General features: G+C 40.6%; 1 protein-coding gene across 1 annotated transcript in view; it reads left to right on the top strand.

The window, feature by feature from the left end:
* ERC1 (ELKS/RAB6-interacting/CAST family member 1) overlaps positions 1-16641 on the top strand; it is a 563466-nt gene extending 546825 nt beyond the window's left edge. Inside the window, 1 exon segment of the mRNA XM_038395866.2 lies at positions 9328-16641. Coding sequence (XP_038251794.1) covers positions 9328-9465 — 138 coding nt within the window. The 3' untranslated portion in view covers positions 9466-16641.
* Positions 16642-18898: the final 2257 nt, after the last annotated feature.

Raw genomic sequence — 18898 nt, 5'->3', positions numbered from 1 at the left:
TAGTCTCTTTTTTGAAAGAAAGTGGAGCAGATGCCTCACACAGCTGCCCCAGTCTCATTAATTGCACTGTTAAATAATAATAGAATACCATTTATTTAAATATTTTTGGATATTTTTATATTTTCAAATATATTGATTTCAGTTACAACACAGAGGATACAAAGTGTACAGTGCTCACTTTAAATTTATTTTTGATACAAGTATTTGCACTGTAAAAAAAATGGTATTTTTTCAATTCACCTAATAAAAGTACCATAGTGCAATTTCTTTATCATTAAAGTTGAACTTACAAATGTAGAATTATTACAAAAAACTGCATTCAAAAATAAAACAATGTAAAATTTTAGAGCCTGCAAGTCCACTCAGTCCTACTTCTTGTTCAGCCAATTGCTCAGACAAACAAGTTTGTTTACATTTGCAGGAGATAATGCTGCCCACTTCTTGTTTACAATGTTACCTGAAAGTGAGAACAGGCGTTCTCATGACACTGTTGTAGCCGGCATCACAAGATATTTATGTGCCAGATGCACTAAGTATTCATATGTCCCTTTCTGCTTCAACCACCATCCCAGGGGACATGCGTCCATACTGATGACAGGTTCTGCTTGATAACAATCCAAAGCAGAGCGGACCGACACATGTTCACTTTCATTATCTGAGTCAGATGCCACCAGCAGAAGGTTGATTTTCTCTTTTGCTGGTTCGTGTTCTGTAGTTTCCGCATTGGAGTGTTACACTTTTAAGACTTCTGAAAGCAGGCTTCACACCTCATCCCTCTCAAATTGGGGAAGGCACTTCAGATGCTTAAATCTTGGGTCAAGTGCTGTAGCTATCCTTAGAAATCTCACATTGGTACCTTTAACATGCGTCATCAGCATGGAACCATGTCCTCTGGAATGGTGGCCGAAGCATGAAGGGGCATACGAACGTTTAGCATATCTGGCACATAAATACCTTGCAATGCCGGCTACAAAAGTGCCATGCAAATGCCTGTTCTCGCTTTCTGGTGACATTGTAAGTAAGAAGATGGTAGCATTATCTCCTGCAAATGTAAACAAACTTGTTTGTCTGAGCAATTGGCTGAACAAGAAGTAGGACTGAATGGACTTGCAGGCTCTACAATTTTACATTGTTTTATTTTTGAATGCAGTTTTTTTGTAATAATTCTACATTTGTAAGTTCAACTTTAACGATAAAGAGATTGCACTATGGTACTTTTTATTAGGTGAATTGAAAAAATACCATTTTTTTACAGTGCAAATACTTGTCATCAAAAATAAATTTAAAGTGAGCACTGTACACTTTGTATCTTCTGTAAACAAACTTGTTTGTCTTAGCGATTGGCTGAACAATAAGCAGGACTGCGTGTACTTGTAGGCTCTAAAGTTGTACATTGTTTTGTTTTTGAGTGCAGTTATGAACAAAAAAAATCTACATTTCTAAGTTGCACTTTCACAACAAAGATTGCATTACAGTACTTGTATGAGATGAATTGAAAAAAAATTCTTTTGTTTATCATTTTTACAGTGTAAATAGTTGTAATCAAAAATAATATACACCCAGATTTCAATTACAACACAGAATACAATATGTATATGAAAATGTAGAAAAACATCCAAAGTATTTAATAAATTTCAATTGGTATTCTATTGTTTAACAGTGCGATTAATCATGATTAATTTTTTTTAGTTAATCGCGTGAGTTAACTGCTATTAATCAACAGCCCTACTACTTACACACTCGCATTTAAATAAGGATATATCTCATGCAAAGTATCAGATTTGTGCCTTGCCTTTTGCACAATGTGTTGCTATGAAATGCTTGGCAGCAGTTGACAGGCTGGGAATGCACACATGCCCCTATATGGATGATTGGCTATTCAAGGACATAACTCAAAGGGTATTATAAAATCAATCCAGATCACTATTGCATGCTTGGATCACCAATGTTCATAAGCTGTTCAAAGTCCCAGCTTGTCCCTAGCCGAAAATTATTTGTACTTAGGAACCCTCCTAGATATGGCTCAACTCAAAGCCTTCCTGCCCAAATACGGGACCTAAGACATCCCCAGTCTGGTTAAAAAGCATAAGAAAGAACCAGCTGATGACAGCTTGGACCATGCTATGTATGTTGGGTTTTATATAAGTTCCTATGGCATGCCTCCATATTAGGCGACCTCAGTTCACCCTGTGATCCCAATAGAAGCCCACAAGGACTCATGCATCCCATCTGGCTTTGGATCTTTCTGAAACTGTGATAATTCCTGCAGTTAGGAATGGGCTTCTGAACATTTAAATTGCAGTGTCTACAAATGCATCCTACCTCTAGGATAGAGAGCCCACATGGAGGAACCAGAAAAATTGGGTTCCCCAGGAACAGCATGTGAACATAAATATCTTGGAGATGATGGGAGTCCTGGACTTTGAGAAATGGTAGAGTCCAATGAGGTCATAGTTTAAAGTGCAATCAGATCCATCACAGCCTATATAAGCACACATGGAGATACCTGTTTGCACCTACTATGATAGAAGACCCTCCAGGAGTTGGAGCGAGCTGTCCCTCACAGTCTGTTCTCTGCTCTCCATGTGCCTGACCTGGAAGAAAAACAAAACAGCAGACAGACTGTCAGTTTGTGATAGATCCTCATGAGTGATCTCTGGATCAGGGATGCTGGCAGATTAGATCTTTCTCAAGTAGGAATACCAGCAGTAGATCTCTTCATGACTCATCTGAAGAAGAAGGTGCCAATTTTTTACTTCTGGCTGCATGAAAGATTTGGGTTTGTTTAGTCTGTAGAAGAGACAGTTGAGGGGGCACATGATGATAGTTTTCAAGTACATAAAAGGTTGTTACAAGGAGGAGGGTGAAAAATTGTTCTCCTTAACCTCTGATGATAGGGCAAGAAGCAATGGGCTTAAATTGCAGCAAAGGAGGTTTAGGTTTGACATTAGAAAAAAACTTCCTAACTCTCAGGGTAGTTAAGCACTGGAACAAATTGCTTAGGGAGGCTGTGGAATCTCTGTCATTGGAGGTTTTTAAGAACAGGTTAGATAAGCACCTGTCAGGAATGGTCTAGTTATTATTTAATCCTGCTTTGAGTGCAGGGGACTAGACTAGATCACCTATTGAGGTCCCTTCCAGTCCTACACTTCTGTGATTCAAAGAAAAGATTTCACTAGCAAGACATGACCTTGTCCACTGACTCTGGAAGGTGGCTTCTGTACATCTTTGTGCTAGTCCCATTGGTAGCAAAGTCCTGGCAAATCTCGGGAGAGAGCGGTTCAGTTATCCTAACAACCGTATGCTGGCCCATCCAGGCATGGTTTTCAGATCTGTTGTAAATGGCCAAAGCCAATCCTGTCAGGATTAGAATCAGGGCTCAGTGTGACATTCTATACCTTGGGGAAGCATACCGTAACCCCCATATTCCTCATTTTCATATAATTGTGATCTTACATATAAAGCATGTTTTGTAAAGTATCAGGGGAAAGGTTATGATCTGCAGAAAGTCATTTCTCTGTCCATATATGTGTATCATTAATGCATATGAAGTTATGAGAATTGTGTTGTATGGTGGTCACTAAAACATGCTGTAAATTGGGGAATCAGCCAGTTATTAGCTCCCCGGAGGCAACAACAAGGAAAGTAACCAACGCCCGGGCGGGCTGTCAAACAGCCCATCAACAGCCATTGTCCAGCAAGGGAGCTACAATTCAGTGACTCACCTGCATGAGGCCACACCAGGGGAATTGCTCAACCTTGCTTGGAGAGACTTAGCAGTGCCCCTCCTGAAATGCCTGGACTTGTGCTCCCCAAGCACATGGACTGAGGGTATAAAACAGAGAGACCGGACACATAATGGGCCCTTCTCCTGCCCCCCACCTTTGCGGCAAGCAAGATACTGAGAAGAAGATAAGACTCCAACAGAGGAGATTGGCCCAGGTTTAAGGAACAAACCTGTATATTAAGGACTGCAATATCCAATGGGGTGAGAAAAACTGCTTAATCTAGATGTTGCCCAGTCTAATAGTGTTGAGAGTTTAAACTGTGTGTTTATATTTTATTTTAGTAACCACTCTGATTTTTTGCCTATCACTTAATATTACTTAAAATCTATCTTTATAGTTAATAAATTTGTTTGTTTATTCTACCTGAAGCAATGCGTTTGGTTTGAAGCACGTCAGAGACTCCCCTTGGGATAACAGGCTGGTACATATCAATTCCTTTGTTAAATTGATGAACTCCTATAAGCTTGCAGCATCCAACAGGCATAACTGGACGCTGTAAGATGGAATTGTGTCTGGAACTGGAGATATTGGCTAGTGTCATTCGTTACACAATCCAAGCAGCTTACATGCCAGAGGCTGTGTGTGAACAGTCCAGGAGTGGGGGGTTCTCACAGCAAAATAGGGTAAGGTTGGCTCCCAGAGTCAAGGATTGGAGTGACCTAGCAGGTCACCGGTCCATATAACACTGCGGAGGGAACATCAGATCATCACCTTCAGAACAAGAGGATCTTGTTCCATCCATCTTGGAAGCTCTCTCCCTGGTACCTTGGTTCCTGCCTGCAGTGTGATGAAATCAGGCTCAAGTCAGACCCCTTTATTGAACAACTCAGAAACTGCTGGCGTACCTTATTCATCTGTCTGCATCCATCTTAAAGACTAACTCAATCCAGATATATTTGATAGTTATTCTCGTTTAATCATAGCCTAAGGTAGACCACTGTTGTCATATCCCATTATTAGCAGGTTCATGTGGAGCTTTTAAAGCCCACCTTCCATTATAAAACTTCTTCTGTTGTGGGATATCAGTATGGTCCTTACATAGGGGATGAAAGCTCCTTTTGAACTCTGTTCCTCTGGGTTAGTGTCTTACATAGAATTTTCCTGATGACAGTGGCATCAGCTCACAGAGTAAGAAAACTTCAGGCTCTGGTGAGTGATTTGCCTTTGTGACAAAGTCAGGCAGGACAACTGCAAGAGAGTGGTGGAAAGCAGGTATATTAGCTCTAGAATGATGAGGGCCCTTTTTCCTATAAACTGAGAAGGAATTACCCTAGGTCAATTAGGAACACCCTAATCCAATTAAGGGCTTCCTGAGACCTTTAAAAACCCCTCCTCTGGTGAGAGAGGTGGAGAAAGAGACAAGCTGCTCCTAGGGAGAGAGGCTGCTCTCCTTCCTACAGGGGGGAACAACCAAAGCTGAGTGCCCGTTTGGGGAGGGACACCCCGGGGCCAGCAATAGGACACCACCACCCCAGCAAGGGAGCAGGGAAAGGTATCCTCCTTTGTTTTGTGTTTGTAAAATGGTTTATTTTTGTTTGCTAGAGGAGCACTTCTTGGGCCTGCCCCGAGGCCTACCTTGAAAATACTGATAAGGGAAGACAGACACTGTTCAGAATGTGGTTGATTTACCCCAGGCCCCGCCTCTGCCAGAGGGGGAAGCACTAAGTCTAGCAAGATAGAGGAAGTGTCTTGCCACACCTTATATCAGATTTTACAAAGGATGAAGTGGTGCTATGGACTCATCTGATATTCTTCTCCAAGGTGATGATGAAGTTCCACCTTAATGAGCCTATTGTTTTACCAACACTTTTCTACACTCGGGCCTCACAAAGATGAGCATCTTTCACTATACGCTTGATGATAGAAGGTCCTTGGGGTTCTGTTTGGCACAGACTATAACCCATAGACAGTCCACTCAACTTTGCTTCTTTTGACAACAATTCATTGGACAGTCATATTACTAAGAGGACAGTGTCTAAGTGGATGTCTGATTACATTTCACATTGTTAAATCTGACTGCCCTGAAACTAGCTTTTTCAATGCTCATTCAATTCAAGGCAAGGTTGTGCCACCACAACATTTTCAGAAATGTTTCCATCACAGACATCTGCAAAATAGCTATACAGACTTCTCTGCCCATGCTTATTTACAAAGCATTATTGCATGTATTCAGCGTTGTGGGGGAGGAATCTTGTTGTAGACTCTTCATGTTCCAAAACTAGTTTCCAAGGTAGAAAAAGCCAAACATCTCCAACCCACAGAATGATTTGCTTTACTTCATGAAGTCCCGTATTTTCAGTTGGATTTTCTTTCTTTTGGCTGTGTGCTGTACATTGTTGTACATTGTTTATGTTGAGTTTGCAAGGAATCTTAGTAATGCATATGAATTTGTGTATACATTTAGATAAACTCTCCCTGTTCCCACTGTTGGCGTTGACCTTAATTATTGTTGCTCACTGGAGCTCTACTTTTATCTTTCTTTGAAGAGATTACTCTCCAGAAATGAGACTCCTGACACAAATAGCATGTTTAGCAAAGAGGAAATTATTTAACTTTTAATTCTGCTTCTCTGAAGATATCATCGTGCAGAATTCTCACTTGTCCATCCACCTTCCCTCACAGATTGGCGGTTACCTCTTTTGAGATGTTTTTTATTTTCTGTTGATCACCTTGAACTGTTTAATTCTTCCTGGAAGCTTCACCCCACACTCAGCTGGAGCATCTGATTGAAATGGCCAGAGGGCAGCATTTATACTCTAAGTGGTGGTGCAAGACAACCAGTAGGGGTCCTGGCCATGCATTCCCTTGATAACACTGCTTTCAAAAAAACCTTAGCTTGGGGAGTTTTGCTGGTCTTGCACTAAAGAGCCAAAATCCATGAATGGGAATCCTGCAAGGAGGTTGTTTCTTCAAAGAAGCAGAATTATATATGTCATATTCTCTTTTGTTCTCTTTACATTTCTCTTGCTCTCCCTCCCCCACCTCCATGCAACATAAACACTTCTGATTACTGTCACCATGAAGACTTTACTTTGGCATATGGGGAAGGGCAGGGGAGTGAAGCCATGCCACCAAAGTCAGTATCAATACTATTCTATGAATTTGCCAGTAGTAGGTGCTTTACTGTAGTGTCTTCGGAGTGTAGTTGAGTTGCTAGAGTTTCACTAACTTGAGCAACTTGAGACTTAAAGCAGCTCCTGAAGCCAAGTCTCTTGCCTTGCAATTTAGCACAGCTTCTAGGTGACTGTGTTGGTTCTTCCATCCCTGCTTGAGTACTGGACGTTTCCTAGCCTTTTCCATTCTATTAGAGCTGCCAGGCTGTCATCCAGCTAGAGAGGCCAAGTTAATCACATATCCAACATGTTTCTAAGCCATGCTGAGTTCCTTCTTAATTTCCTTTCTCGTTCCTTTCTCCTTTGAGAGCAGTTACAGAGTCCAGAGCATTCCCCTCTGCCTCCTCCACCCCACTTACCCAGCTCATGTCATTTTGAGAGTCATGATCAGGTTGCTTTTGCATTTGTGATTTTTGGCATAAGTCCCTCTCCAAAGTATATTACATAATCATAAACCTTACAAAAATGTTGTTATAATATTTCTTTAATAGTATTAGAAACAGGAAATTCAGTGTTAGAAATCCTAAGTTTTGAAAGTATAGAAACATAGTAACAGCCACCCCAAAGAATACTAACTTTGTCTTTAGAGTAATGTCCTGAGAAACATCAGAAATGCTGAAAGAATCTTATCCACCCATCACAAATCTTAGTCCTAACAACAAAACAAAAATGTGAATGTCTTACACTTAATCATATAATGGTTGCCTTCTTTATGACCATACTCAGGTCACAGATAAGAACATGCTTTACCAATTCCTAGTTAGATAATTCGCATTGTGAAGGTAGTCATTTTCCTTTCTTCATTAAGATTCCACTACTTGCACAAGTGTCATTACACACACAACTAATTGGTGAGTCTACCTATAGAAACCTGTTAAACACATCATATGAAATGACAGCACTTACTTCAAAAGCACAATTTGGAGACTGTGCAATGAATAAGGCAAGGGTTTGAGAATCCATTATTCTTTCTAGCCAAATTCTGGTTGCAATTATAATAGTGTGAATGCAGAGTAATTGAACTGGAAACGTACAGTGGTGTAACTGAGAAAGTTTGGTCCTCATTGCACAATCTGGACAAGGCATAGCGAATAAGACAGGAGATGTACTCTCTGAACAAAATAAGTATTTAATTTCCATAGAGAAAATAAAATTTTGGTTGACAGTGGCTGTACTGTATGCAGCATTCCTGTTAATTTCTGTTTTAAGTTTTTTTCCCATCCTTCCCATGCACTGTACACTGAATAAGGAAGGTGTTGTGCAGAAGTAATAGCGTGGTATAATGTAATTTAAAGTCCACTCAAAGGGACAGAGTTAGGGTTATGCAAGCAATTGTAATTTTAGCTTTTTCTAACATTTGGGTACTTAACAATGCCTCTTTGATATTCTCAGTTTTGTTTTTTTTTATGAAATATGTAGTAAAGAGAAACATTTTTGCTACACATATTCAACAAATAAAAACACTTCTGGGCTGGAAGCATGCACTGTAACAAATTTCAGAAAAATGTAAATTACAATGGCCTCGTTATAAATCTTTTAAGCAAAGGGATGAAAACTGGCTTTGTAACTTACTTTCTTTGCTTGATTCCATTCTTACTGTCGCAACCCATGCCTGCAGGAGCCAAAAATACAGTAGAAGGCTGTGAGCTTCAGCTCCCAAGGTGGAGACTGTAGAAATTACAGAGACTTTATGGTTGGGGTCAGTGCATGACTCTTTTCTGTTCCCACAGACTCTTCCTCTTTGCTCTGTACCTCCAATGACAGCTCTAAACATTCACAACTAACACCACAGATGTGGTTCCCTCAACAGGGCCTCCTTTGGCTAGCAGAGGATGAGTTAAGTGGCCCTCATATTGACCTAAGGGCTTGTCTACATGGGAAAATTGAATGTAATAGCTGTTTTAGAATAAGCTGTTCCATGATAACTCCCTGTGTGGACACTATTCCAGAACAAAAATCACTTTATTCCAGAATAATTACTGCGCTCACAAATCACAGTACTTATTCTGGAATAAAGTGACTTTTATCCTGAAATAGTGCATCCTCACAAGGGGATACAGGGAGATATTGCCTGATAGCTTATGCTGCAATAGCTATTCTGGTCTATTTTCCTGTAGACAAGATGTGAGCATCACAATGCTAGTCTAGGGTAAAAAGCGTAAAGCAGGTTGTGGGAAGCTCAAGCTCCTCGGAGCTCTAACAAGCCTGTGGAGAAGTAACCAGAGAAAAATATCAATGCTAGTAGTTCCCAGAATGTTACACTGCTTCTGGCTTCCTCTCTAAAGCTGATGCTCAAACCCAGATTGTGAGGTCTCTGAGGCAAGGACTTGCATTTATGCAATTTCCTTATAATGCCAACTATGAAGGGGTCCTACCAAAATACAAATAATAATAATGGTCTAAAATGTGATTTTTTTTTCTTGCAGCTTCATGGTGAGTTAGAAAAGGGTGAGAAGGACAGCGCTGAGCTGCAGGAGTTTGCCAATGCCATCCTACAGCAGATAGCAGATCACTGCCCTGACATTCTGGAGCAAGTCGTCAACGCACTTGAAGAGTCATCATGATCTCAGCTGCTAGCCTGAACAGAACAGAACACCCAGTGACCAAGCCCAGTCAGTCCAAGAAGACATGAAAATGGAGAGAATTGTGAAAGAAGAACAAGGGAACAGGAAATTTTGGTGCACCTTTTACAAAGAAAGAAAGGAAAACTTTATAAATTACATGCTATCTTGATTATTCCAGTTTATGATTATTGAATCGTGTCTGCATTCATCCTCTCACTGCCTTTCTACTTTGGTATCTGCCTCCCAGCTAACTTTCTCTTGTTGAGGCTTTTGGATACATCTGAGTAGAGACTTGCTGAATCCAGTGAGCACAGAAGCGGGCTTTTGGACCTGAGTGGCTATGATTTTTCCTTGAGGTAGTGAATGGGGGAGCACTTGTCTTTTGTTGCTGTTTTTTTCCCCATACAAACTGAAAGCCTGAATTTCTTAATACTAAAACTGAGAACAGTGATAAAGGCCAAGAGCTGGTCACATCAGCTATCTCAGGATTTGCTGTCTGTCTCTAAATTAGTGATTTCTTATGAAAAGGGGAAAGTCTTCTTATGTGGTCCCACTGGTCACTTCCATGCAGTAACTGTGGGACAAGATAAGCATATGGGTGATTTTCTGATTGGTGATTTCTGTTTATTTAGCCTCACTTTTGTTGTTCATTGGCTCTGAAGTACTGAGAATTGCTTTTTTCAGAAGAATGTTTTCTTTAGTTGGCTTTCTTAGTCTGTCCTAGTTATTTTGCATCATAGTGTATCTCATCTGTATCTTGTAAATTCTTGTTTACAGAGAGCTTCCTTTCTTCAAACAGGCTCTGGGCAGCAGGGCAGCTCCGGGACTTGACTTTTCTCCCTTACTGTTGATAATTTTTCAGGCAGTGGCTTCTGTGAATTCTAATTGCCAGGAGAGGAGTCCTACACATTGTCTACATGAGAAAGTTGCAACAGTTGACTAAAAGTGTGATTTTTTTTTTTAAACCGGTAGAACAGGCTGTCTGAACACACTTACTTCAATTTAAATCAGGTTTATTTTGATTTATCTTAAGAATCAATTGAAGCTAAACTAAAATAAGCCCTTCTTAAATCAAAATAGGAGTATCTGCACCAGTGGTTCTCAAACTTCTGTACTGGTGACCCCTTTCACATAGCAAGCCTCTGAGTGCGACCCCCTCCTTGTAAATTAAAAACACGTTTTAATATATTTAACACCATTATAAATGCTGGAGGCAAAGCGGGGTTTCGAATGGAGGCTGACAACTCATGACCCCCCCAGGTAATAATCTCGCAGCCCCCTGAGGGGTCCCAACCCCCAGTTTGAGAACCCTGATCTACACTATGCTTTCCAGTGGTTTAAGTAATTTGGTTTAAAATCATACCATTAGTTAAACCAGTGCACCTTTTGAATGTAGATGAGGCCTTAGTCATATGCCCATCCATCCCTTACACTTACTAAATCCCCTGCTGATAAGTGATGTGATCTCACATAGCTGATCTGTTTGTCCTTCTATTAGCAAATCAGAATCTGCATCATGGCTAGGACTCTGAATGTTCTTTCATGCACTTTGCACTAATGTTGAAGACATGGTTTTGTTGCAAGTTTTCAGTGAGCCTCTGTGAATATTCAAAGGACAGTACTTTTTGGCATCACCTACATGCCCCTTAAAGGAATTATCCCCTTTTGAATTTTTGGTCCTCTCGTATTCCAGGTTAAGAAAACAGAGTTTTGTTACATTAAAGAAGAGGGTGGGAAGATTTGGAAACCAGTATCATAGTGGAGAGATTGCTGGCTCTTCAATTGCTTTCCCAGCAGGTCAGTAGTCAATCAGTCTTGACTCCTGGTGCCTCGGCTCTAGCTCTGACTGATCTTTCAAAGTCTAGAAATATCTGATATTAAATATCCGTAATCCAAGCCTTTAGGGCAGTCTCCCAATAGACCCCTTTCACCATTTGGAGCCTGCAGTGTAATTTCCTCTCCCCCTCATTAAATTCTGAATCCACATCACAGAGCCCTTTCACTGCCCAAAATGCTGTAGTCCCAGTCAGCTAACCCTATTTCCTTGTCTTTCAAGTCTGTAGATCAGTTTCCTTCACCCCTTTTTCCATTTTTGGGTTGACTAACCCCTCTGGATATGAAGATGATTTGCAAAGACTTGAGAGTCAACACTCACCCTGCACTTATCTGAAAATAGCACTGAAAGTCAAGGCAAGAAAAGGCTTTTCACTGGCATTTCCATAAAATATAATGAATAGTTTTAAAGTAAACCATGTCTAAGCTCATTCTACCTTTCTCATTATGAAAGGACATAGTGGGTTATCCATTGCCAACAGCAAACCACTTAAAGGAATTCAGTCTTCTCCTCTCATTGGTATAAAAGGGAGCGTCTTAGGGGGAACTGGATCAGTAATGGTGTCCCTTCCTGAGTTTCCTATGATGTTCACATTTATTTGTTTTGAACCTTTGTTGCTTTGCAAATCAAGAAATACAGCTTTAATTCTCACTGCCGTAATAGGCAGTGTCTGACGCTTTTTTGTCATAGAGTGGGAAAGGAGTGGGAACCTGACTGTTTGCAAGGGTGAAACAGCATGTACCGGAAGACACATAGACAGTGACTGTACATACCACTGAGCCATGCCTCATACCAGAGCCGCTCTCTTGGCCTTATTATTTGAGTCAGCACGTTTTGATAGAAACTGTTTTGAAATCTTTCCTCTTGCTTTCTCTTCATCACCCAGAATTACTCACTTTAGGAATTTAATGCTGCCTATAAAGCCATCACAGCCATCGTTGTAGCATCTTCCCACCACCACTGCTTCCTGACTGTCCCATTAGCTTATAAGGTCAAATCTCCAGCTGTCCTTGTTCCCTGCTGTAAAATAATCCTCTTTCTGTGAGAAGCTGTGGAATTTTCCTTATCGATGGTTTAAATGACTCCTACTCGTAAACCTTTTACTGAGATGCTCCTTGATAGTGTTTCTGTGGAGGGGAGGGGAGGGGAGTGAATAGTGGTCATTTGTGGCTATTACTTCAGTTCCCTTTGTTTATTGCACTGCCCATAAATCACAAGAAACCCCCGATTTTCCATGCTGGGACTTCTAGGGTCTTTAACTCAGCTGCCACCATGTGGCTGCACTTCTGTACAACTGGAACTGCCTCAACAAAAGCATTTCAATCTCATGACAGTGGGTGCAAGGTTTGTGCAGTGAAAGCCACGTAAATGCTACTGTTTGCACTCTACACTGCTTCCAGCCTGTTCTTTGGACGGATTTGTCAAGCAGGGATAATTTTCACACTGGCCATTGGGTTTTTATCTTCAAGTAACACATCTGGTGTTTTTCTCCATCTGAAATATTGTGCCTTGCTGCATTTCCTTCCATTACCTACTGTAGTCTTGTTGGGCTCCTAGCCCTGCCACTGTGAACCTTGATCTAAGCCCTCAGTAAAGTGAGAGAGCCAGATCTTATCTGGGAACAGACTTGATCTGACTTGATCTCTAGTGAACTGTTACAGATAATCTCCTTTATCCTGCTTAGATAGAGATCATATCATGCTGAATAGCCCTGGGAGCTGTTTGATTCGGGGAGAGATGGCTGGCCATTAATTAATATTGAACATGACCCATCTCAACCTTTTTTCTTTTATGGAGTGCCATACCATTAGCCTTAGGGTGACTCATGGATTTAGGTGACATAGGATCCATCATGAGACGACATATCATTCATGCACATGGTGGCAGGGGGGAGAGATGTCCCTGGGGGAGAGGGGTATCCTTGCATGCATGTGTGCAGGCACCCAATTGCCCAACCTATCACAGCTCTTTTAAACTTGTATTTCCCCATCTCAACTGCCAGGGAGACCGAGCCAGTATCCAGGAAATACAGCTCTACAGTGCAGTAGTATTCCTGGCAAATTCATGTGCCCTTTCTGTTTTCCTGCCCCAGAGTCCAGTTTCCAAGGACAACCTTACGATAAGAGTCTGTGGAATCTTGCTTATTTTTGTCACATTAATGGAGTTCCGCTTGCTATAAAATTATTATGGGGTTTTATTGGTTTAATAATTTTTTCTTTCAAGCTATTAAAGTGTTTATTTGCAGAGAAGCTGAGAGGTTTAAGAACTGGAGAAACTCTCCATAATAGATTAAACAGGATATGTTATCAGGGTTTGAGTGTAGATACAAGTGGAGCTCCTCAAACCCCACTTAGTCATGATCCCCAAGAATCCAAGATCATTTCCTTTGCACCAAATGTGGTTTAAAAACACTAATGAAACGGACACTGCAACACTAGAATTGCAAAAATAGTGACACTATTTGTGATTGGAGGAAGAATTGATGAGCTGCATGCCAGGTGAAACTACACTTGTGGTATTGTCTCTTATATGGGCTACCTTTGGCCAGATCTCCGCCTAAGAAATGCCAAACCCTCTTTGCAAAATCCCGACTTCAGCTAATCTCAGGGGTGGGGATGAAGGTTGTGAGATACAAGAATCTATATGTGCCGTTTCCAGGTGTACTTCTGGACTAATACCTCCTCTAGCAATTTTGTGATACTTTGTGTCTCCTATTATTTTGTACCAGGGAAGAATGGAGACCTCTCTTCAGAGGAGTGCTAATGTCAGAGACACATCCACGGCCTCACACACCCTCTTTTCTAAACCCAGTGGTATCTGTTTTTCCTCACCCTTATAGCTCCCACCCATAGCTGCTGCTAATGTTTGTGTTAGGAAATTCTCACATCTGATAAAGGGTAAAATGGAGCAGTCCCCATACATCCCATTGTCACTCACTACCATGAAGGTTTCCTTACAAAGGGTGGTGGGATAAAGAATCCTCTATTGATTCCAATATAAAGCAAAAGTTCTACTACATCACCAGTGTACATACTCCACAAGGACTTCAATGAACTAAAAAGGAAAGTAGTACAATTGTCTGGGATTAAAAGAAGCCCCTACTCAACTGAGCATCTGCACTGACCCAGACAGCGGAAACAGAAGGCTCTGGATAAATAAAACTGCCTCAGTGAAGCTAGTGGAGTGGGAGGGTCAGGCAAAGAGCATTTTTGGACTGTGGTGAACTGACAAGATAAACTCTTCTCTGCCAATCACATGGTCATGGTAGAGAATGTGTGTCAGTTTTTTAAACAAAATAATGTTTTTAATGGGGGTTTTTTCCATGTAAGAAGAGGGAACCCTATGCTACAACAGATCCTTCTGAATTAAATGGCTGTGTCTGCAATTTTTTTAAAAAAGAAAACTGTTTCAAAACTTTTTAGTGTCAAATGCATAAACACAAGAATGCTGACTTTTTCCAGTGTGTGTGGTGAGTGCTGTAACCTTATCATCGGTATTTCCCCTGACTTTTTCAGGGTATTTTTTCCTGTTTTGTTTTCTGCTTGTCAATATTGTCTGTGTGGTCCTATTGTTCGGACAGTTACCAACAGTGTGTGTCTGTTGTCAGATTTAAAAAAAAAAGCGATAGAAGTAGAACTGAAAAAGATGTGTTTTTAAAAATATAATAATAAATGTAAATAAAAGGAATTCAAGTTATGACACAGCAAAGCTCTGACTCCTCCTCCTGGGTTTGTAAGGAAAACGATTTGTGTGGGCTCATGATTATAATCAATTGCCTTTAACAGTCTAGTGACATCAAAACTAGTTTGGTCTCTTAGGAAATCACCCCATACTGTATGTTCCCTCTCCCCCAGTTTTATACTGTACATACTAACCACAAAGTATAGAAATGGGAGGGGGAAACAGTGTTTTAGAAACTAGTCTTTACAAGTAAAGTTATCAGCCCAGCATGTCCTTTAGGTTATCACCCATTGATATAAATGGATTGGATGCTTTGGGGCAAATTTTCAGACACTGGCACTTGAACTGCACCTATAAATTATGTGGGCATGTGCAAATGCATATTGGCTTCTACAGTTACCAGTTTGCATAATGCAATGCTTATATTGCAGGTGCCTGTTTTTAAAACTGTATCCAGCATCTTTTGTGCAGCGTTAAAGGGCTTCCAGTCCTTTTCTGCTCCAGTTGTTTCAAAGATTGGACTATATAAAAAGACTCTGTCAACTTAAAACTGCATATTGGTAAACAGACATTTCTGTACTTGTGTTGTTAGTGACACCTTAAGTTATTTTAAATGAATGTATTTTTTACAGTTCTATTTTTCACTATGCTGTTTGTTTACTTTTTGCACTTTTTCTAGTTTGGACATTGAAAACTAAGGCAATCAGTTTCACTTTCATGTCCTGCAGTGTTTGGATTTATTTGTTCAAAACCAACTGTTTCCATTAAAAATAAAAATCAGGGAACCATTTCTGTTAATAGGCTCTAGTCTTAGACTTTGTAAAAGCTTGGCTCTATAAATCTAAATTTCAAGCCAAACACTGACTCTATTTTTCACCATTCACCCAGCTCTCAATGGTTCTGATCAGGTCTCAGTTTTAGAGAAGTGTATGTAATAACACTTTTTTGCTTTTATCTAGTAACCTCAGTATTTGGGAAGAGCATTAATTTCCATTTGGCGTGTACGTGTGCCAGACTTGCAGAACTTAAGTTTTGAGTTCAGTAATTGTCTCTCTTAACATTTACTGATGTATTTGTTACAGTAATTCCTGGGGCTGCTATACTGATAAAGTGCTTATAGATTTCTGAAGGAGAATAACTCAGATGGGACCACAGCCAGGGGAACCATTTCTGTGCTGATCTAACATGCTGCTCCAAGCCCACTAAAACAGTATTACTGTTTCTCTCTGATTAATTAAATGATGGATAGCACACCAGATTCTGCTTTACTAAATTGTTCCTGGGAGTAGCCCAGTGGATTGTCATAAGGAATAAAATTTGTGGGACACCCACTCTATAGCCAGGGATCCCTTATTTGCTTTGGAAGAGACATGTTGCACTTTAGCGGAGGAGGAGATTGGCTTTGGATATAGAGTCTGGCATACTTGAGTTCCTTTGGAAAAGCAGCAGCAGGAGACATTGATGTCTGTGATGCAAGTGTGCACGCTGCCTTCAACTTGTATGTGTTTTATTGCTGGAGTCATGTTACTGACAGGATAATGAAATTGCAAAGAAAATTGTGTTATATTCAACTTTGCCTTGATAATATAAACACTTTTTGTTCATTTTTTTTTATTCACAAACTAAATTCATCAAGAAATTATAAAATTATTTAAAAACTCTAAGCTGTCTTTCTTTCAATCCCATTGTGTCTTGTGTAATGTTTTCTCCCCCAGATTTTGGATTAGGGAGGGGTCTTGTTTCCTACTGGGGACACAGAATGTATCCAGAATGAGCTATTCTCTTTCTGTTGCTTCCATCCTTCCCACTTGATAGTTTCCAAAGTAAGTTGTCTTAAAGTATTGCTCCAGAGAGGGCCTGAATCCCAAGCAAACACCCCGCATTGAGACAATTTCAGAGCCATCTCCTGTGTGGTCACATGTCTGGAAGCACATCTTGTTCAAAACTAACAAATCATCATCCTATAGAATAAAATGCCCACAAGCACATCCCCTGTGCAAACTAAATTAAAGCTCTATCCCCAAGGCATCAGATACCCAACAACATGAGAATGGTGCTATGTCCCAAAACGTGATCTATGCCAGGCCTCACAGAATGGAAAAAGTGGGTTCTACCGAGTGTCCTATTTCCAGCAGCATATTGTGGGCACAAGCAATTTCTGTCTGTGACTGTTTCATCACTGCCTTCAGAAATCCTCATTTTTCTGGAGTTTATAACCTTTCTAAAGAGAATTACCCATAGCTGCAACTGTGGGTCCCAAGTGCCCATGGGGATGAAATATCCCTTTTAAATGCTCCCCACCAGATTATTCCTATCTATGCTCTCACTTTGAGGAGGATGTTCCTCACCAAAGTGACAGAACACTGTTTGCTTCTAATGAATTTTTCTTTGAAAGAATGTTGCTTTCTCCTTTTATCCATCTACACTGAAGATTTTTCCACTTGAGTTTTTTTCTGGTTCTGTGCCTGCTTCTTTCTGTTGATTGGTCATCTCTTCAAGAGACCCGTGAGATCTTGAATTATTGTTTCTATGATGGTGACTTTCACTTGTGACAGGAGAAGGCGTCCCCTCTCTGTGGGCCTGGCAGTTCCACTTCCTTTACCAATTGGATTTCAATCACTTGGTTGTCAGTCAAACACAACACAGACAGTGTGGAAAAAGAACACCTAGAGATTAGGGGTTTCAAGTGTTCTCTGTAATGAATAGTCCAGCAGCCTTTTGATTCTAAGGCCCTGTGTTCACTACCGGCGTAAGTTGACCTAAGTTGCATCAACTCCAGCTATATTATTCACGTAGCTGGAGTACTGTAACTTAGGTCAACTTACCGCAGTGTCTACACCGCGCTGCGTCAACGGGAGACACTCTCCCGTCAACTTACCTTATTTCTCTCGTTCCGGTGGAGTACCAGAATAGACCGGAGTGTGCTCTGCGGTCAATTTAGTGGGTCTTCACTTCTAGACCCGCTAAATTGAGCCCGCTGCATCAATCGCAGCAGCGTTGATCCCCAGTCAGTGTAAACATAGTCACATGGCCTAAATCTGTTTTACGCTCACTTTAGTGTCTTGGGTTGAAAAGAGAAACTCACAGCTTCAGTCAGGCAAGGCTGTGCCTCATGTTGGAGTCTGGATCAGCTGAATGAAATCACATGCATTGAATTTAACCAATCTCTGTAAAATGAGATATCTGTAAGCTTGAAAATAATGCAAGTGCTATTTCTGAATATGTCCTTTCAAACACGAGGACAACTGAAAATCACTGTGAGAGTACATCTTCAAGCAGACAGGAGCCATTAATTGCCAGAGTACAATTGAGCTAATGCACACGCTCTCTAGTTGGTATGTTGAACTCCTGTATCCCTGCAGTCTGCCTTATGTTTTGGATGGCCCATAATAACAACATTGTTCATGCTAGTTATTGGGTTACATTTTATGTGTTGTGCAGTAAAACAGTACAAGGCATCCTGAATAAGATTTTGTGTTTACTGCTGTTGTTATGATTTAAAAAAAACAAGCAAGACTTAAGTGAAAAGGTGAGATACTTTAGAATGCCCAACCCAGTGATCAAACAAGCTTAAACTTTTTATTACTCCTTCTTACAATATATTTCAAACGTAGGTTACAGTAGAGGCCCCTTTCTACATATACTAGCCCCACATTCCCCTGAGACCTACACTTCTTATCTGTATGCACCACACACTCCTACTGACTCTCACTTGTGCTCTGCTACATACAATGGAAACCTAGCACCTGCAGCTTTTGATACAAGCACTTTCTGTCCTGTCGTACAATGGAAACTTCTCTGTAACGCAAGTAATGCAAATAACAGAAAGGCGGATTGACATAGTCCATTCTATACAAAGTGCCAACAGTTAGAGTATTTTAGGGCCCTATATAAAAGTGTGTGTATACAGTCTCAGTG

This window comes from Dermochelys coriacea, chromosome 1 (genome assembly GCF_009764565.3).
Source record: "Dermochelys coriacea isolate rDerCor1 chromosome 1, rDerCor1.pri.v4, whole genome shotgun sequence".
Lineage (NCBI taxonomy): Eukaryota > Metazoa > Chordata > Testudines > Dermochelyidae > Dermochelys > Dermochelys coriacea.
This window is presented reverse-complemented; position numbering and strand designations above follow the sequence as displayed.